The sequence below is a fragment of the Penaeus chinensis genome, chromosome 42 (genome assembly GCF_019202785.1).
Source record: "Penaeus chinensis breed Huanghai No. 1 chromosome 42, ASM1920278v2, whole genome shotgun sequence".
In the NCBI taxonomy this organism is placed as follows: domain Eukaryota; kingdom Metazoa; phylum Arthropoda; class Malacostraca; order Decapoda; family Penaeidae; genus Penaeus; species Penaeus chinensis.
The window spans coordinates 3,035,695-3,038,194 of NC_061860.1; the positions used below are offsets into that span (position 1 = coordinate 3,035,695).

The 2,500-nt window shown below is 45.6% G+C and overlaps 1 protein-coding gene across 1 annotated transcript in view; it reads left to right on the forward strand.

The window, feature by feature from the left end:
• Window positions 1–410: 410 nt before the first annotated feature.
• Window positions 411–2,500, forward strand: part of LOC125047836 (mRNA-capping enzyme-like) — a gene marked incomplete at its 5' end in the record, with an annotated part of 7,041 nt that continues 4,951 nt past the window's right edge. Inside the window, 1 exon segment of the mRNA XM_047646346.1 lies at window positions 411–602. Coding sequence (XP_047502302.1) covers window positions 411–602 — 192 coding nt within the window.

The window sequence follows — 2,500 nt, forward strand, 5'->3', positions numbered from 1 at the left end:
TATTTAAATTTTTATTATTTTACATGGAAAGCATCTTCCCTTGGGAAAAAAAGATTTAAGCCATGAATGTATGATTACCTCGGGGATGGGTCTGATTATGGTTACCTTAATTTGTCACATATTTCTTTCAATCTGAAATGGAAAATGGCTTTACAACTGGGTTAATTATTTATTCAAATCACTCAGTCCATGAAATTAAATTTTAGAAATATGTATATAGGTGTTAAAGGGTTTTGCAATTGAAAGTTTCAATTAGTCGTGCTACCTTGTCAACCTACCCATAATTCCTAAATTTCTCATATCTCAGAGCAAGCAGAGGTACCTTATTTCAAGTGTCTTCTGTTTCTATTCTTCTTACAAATGTTTCTTCACCTCCACCGTTCCCACTCGCATCTCCTTCCCCTCTGCAGACGGACATCATCTGCCCGAGAAATGCTGCCATAGAAAAGGGCCTCCTAAACAAACAGAAGGAACCGTTCAGCGTGCGGAGAAAGGACTTCTGGGATGCCAACGAGCACTATACCCACAAGCTCCTGAGTGAATCATTCCAGTCCAAGCTGTGCCACGAACCCGATGGTTTGGTGTTCCAGCCAGAGTGTGATGTAAGTTGAGGCGTTTGGTTTGTTCTAGTAAATATCCATTGTGAACAAAAATAGATGTGAGGGAGGGAGGGGAGGAAGGAGGAAGGAGGAAGGAGGAAGGAGGGAGGAGGGAGGGGGGGAGAGGGAGAGAGAGAAATGGGTGAGAGAGAGAGAGAAATGGGTGAGAGAGAGAGAAAAATGGGTGAGAGAGAGAGAGAGAAATGGGTGAGAGAGAGAGAAATGGGTGAGAGAGAGAGAAATGGGTGAGAGAGAGAAATGGGTGAGAGAGAGAAATGGGTGAGAGAGAGAGAAATGGGTGAAAGAGAGAGAAATGGGTGAAAGAGAGAGAGAGAGAGATAGAGAGAGATGGGTGAGAGAGAGAGAGAGAGAGATGGGTGAGAGAGAGGATAGAGAGAGGATAGAGAGAGAGAGAGAGAGATGGGTGAGAGAGAGAGATGGGTGAGAGAGAGAGATGAGTGAGAGAGAGAGATGAGTGAGAGAGAGAGGTGAGAGAGAGAGATGGGTGAGAGAGAGAGATGGGTGAGAGATGGGTGAGAGATGGGTGAGAGATGGGTGAGAGAGAGAGAAAGAGAGAGAGAGAGAGAGAGAGAGAGAGAGAGAGAGAGAGAGAGAGAGAGAGAGAGAGAGAGAGAGAGAGAGAGATCGGTGAGATAAAAAGAGAGAGATGGGTGTGAGAAAAAGAGAGAGAGATGGGTGAGAAAAAGTGAGAGATGGGTGAGAGAAAAAGAGAGAGAGATGGGTGAGAGAAAAAGAGAGAGAGATGGGTGAGAGAAAAAGAGAGAGAGATGGGTGAGAGAAAAAGAGAGAGAGATGGGTGAGAGAAAAAGAGAGAGATGGGTGAGAGAAAAAGAGAGAGATGGGTGAGAGAAAAAGAGAGAGATGGGTGAGAGAAAAAGAGATGGGTGAGAGAAAAAGAGAGAGAGATGGGTGAGAGAAAAAGAGAGAGAGAGATGGGTGAGAGAAAAAGAGAGAGAGATGGGTGAGAGAAAAAGAGAGAGAGATGGGTGAGAGAAAAAGAGAGAGAGAGATGGGTGAGAGAAAAAGAGAGAGAGAGATGGGTGAGAGAAAAAGAGAGAGAGAGATGGGTGAGAGAAAAAGAGAGAGAGAGATGGGTGAGAGAAAAAGAGAGAGAGAGATGGGTGAGAGAAAAAGAGAGAGAGAGATGGGTGAGAGAAAAAGAGAGAGATGGGTGAGAGAAAAAGAGAGAGAGAGATGGGTGAGAGAAAAAGAGAGAGAGAGATTGGTAAGAGAAAAAGAGAGAGAGAGATGGGTGAGAGAAAAAGAGAGAGAGAGATGGGTGAGAGAATAAGAGAGAGAGATGGGTGAGAGAGAGAGAGAGATGGGTGAGAGAGAGAGAGAGAGATGGGTGAGAGAGAGAGAGAGAGAGATGGGTGAGAAAGAGAGAGAGAGATGGGTGAGAAAGAGAGAGAGAGATGGGTGAGAAAGAGAGAGAGAGATGGGTGAGAGAGAGAGAGAGAGATGGGTGAGAGAGAGAGAGAGATGGGTGAAAAAGAGAGAGAGAGAGAGATGGGTGAGAGAGAGAGATGGGTGAGAGAGAGAGATGTGAGAGAGAGAGAGAGATGGGTGAGAGAGAGAGAGAGAGAGAGATGGGTGAGAGAGAGAGAGAGAGATATGGGTGAGAGAGAAAGAGAGAGAGAGAGAGGTGAGAGAGAAAGAGAGAGAGAGAGGGGTGAGAGAGAAGGAGAGAGAGAGAGGGGTGAGAGAGAAGGAGAGAGAGAGAGGGGTGAGAGAGAAAGTGAGAGAGAGGGGTGAGAAAAAGAGAGAGATGGATGAAAGAGAAAGAGAGAGAGATGGATGAGAGAGAAAGAGAGAGAGATGGGTGAGAGAGAGAGAGAGAGAGAGAGAGAGAGAGAGAGAGAGAGAGAGAGAGAAAGAGA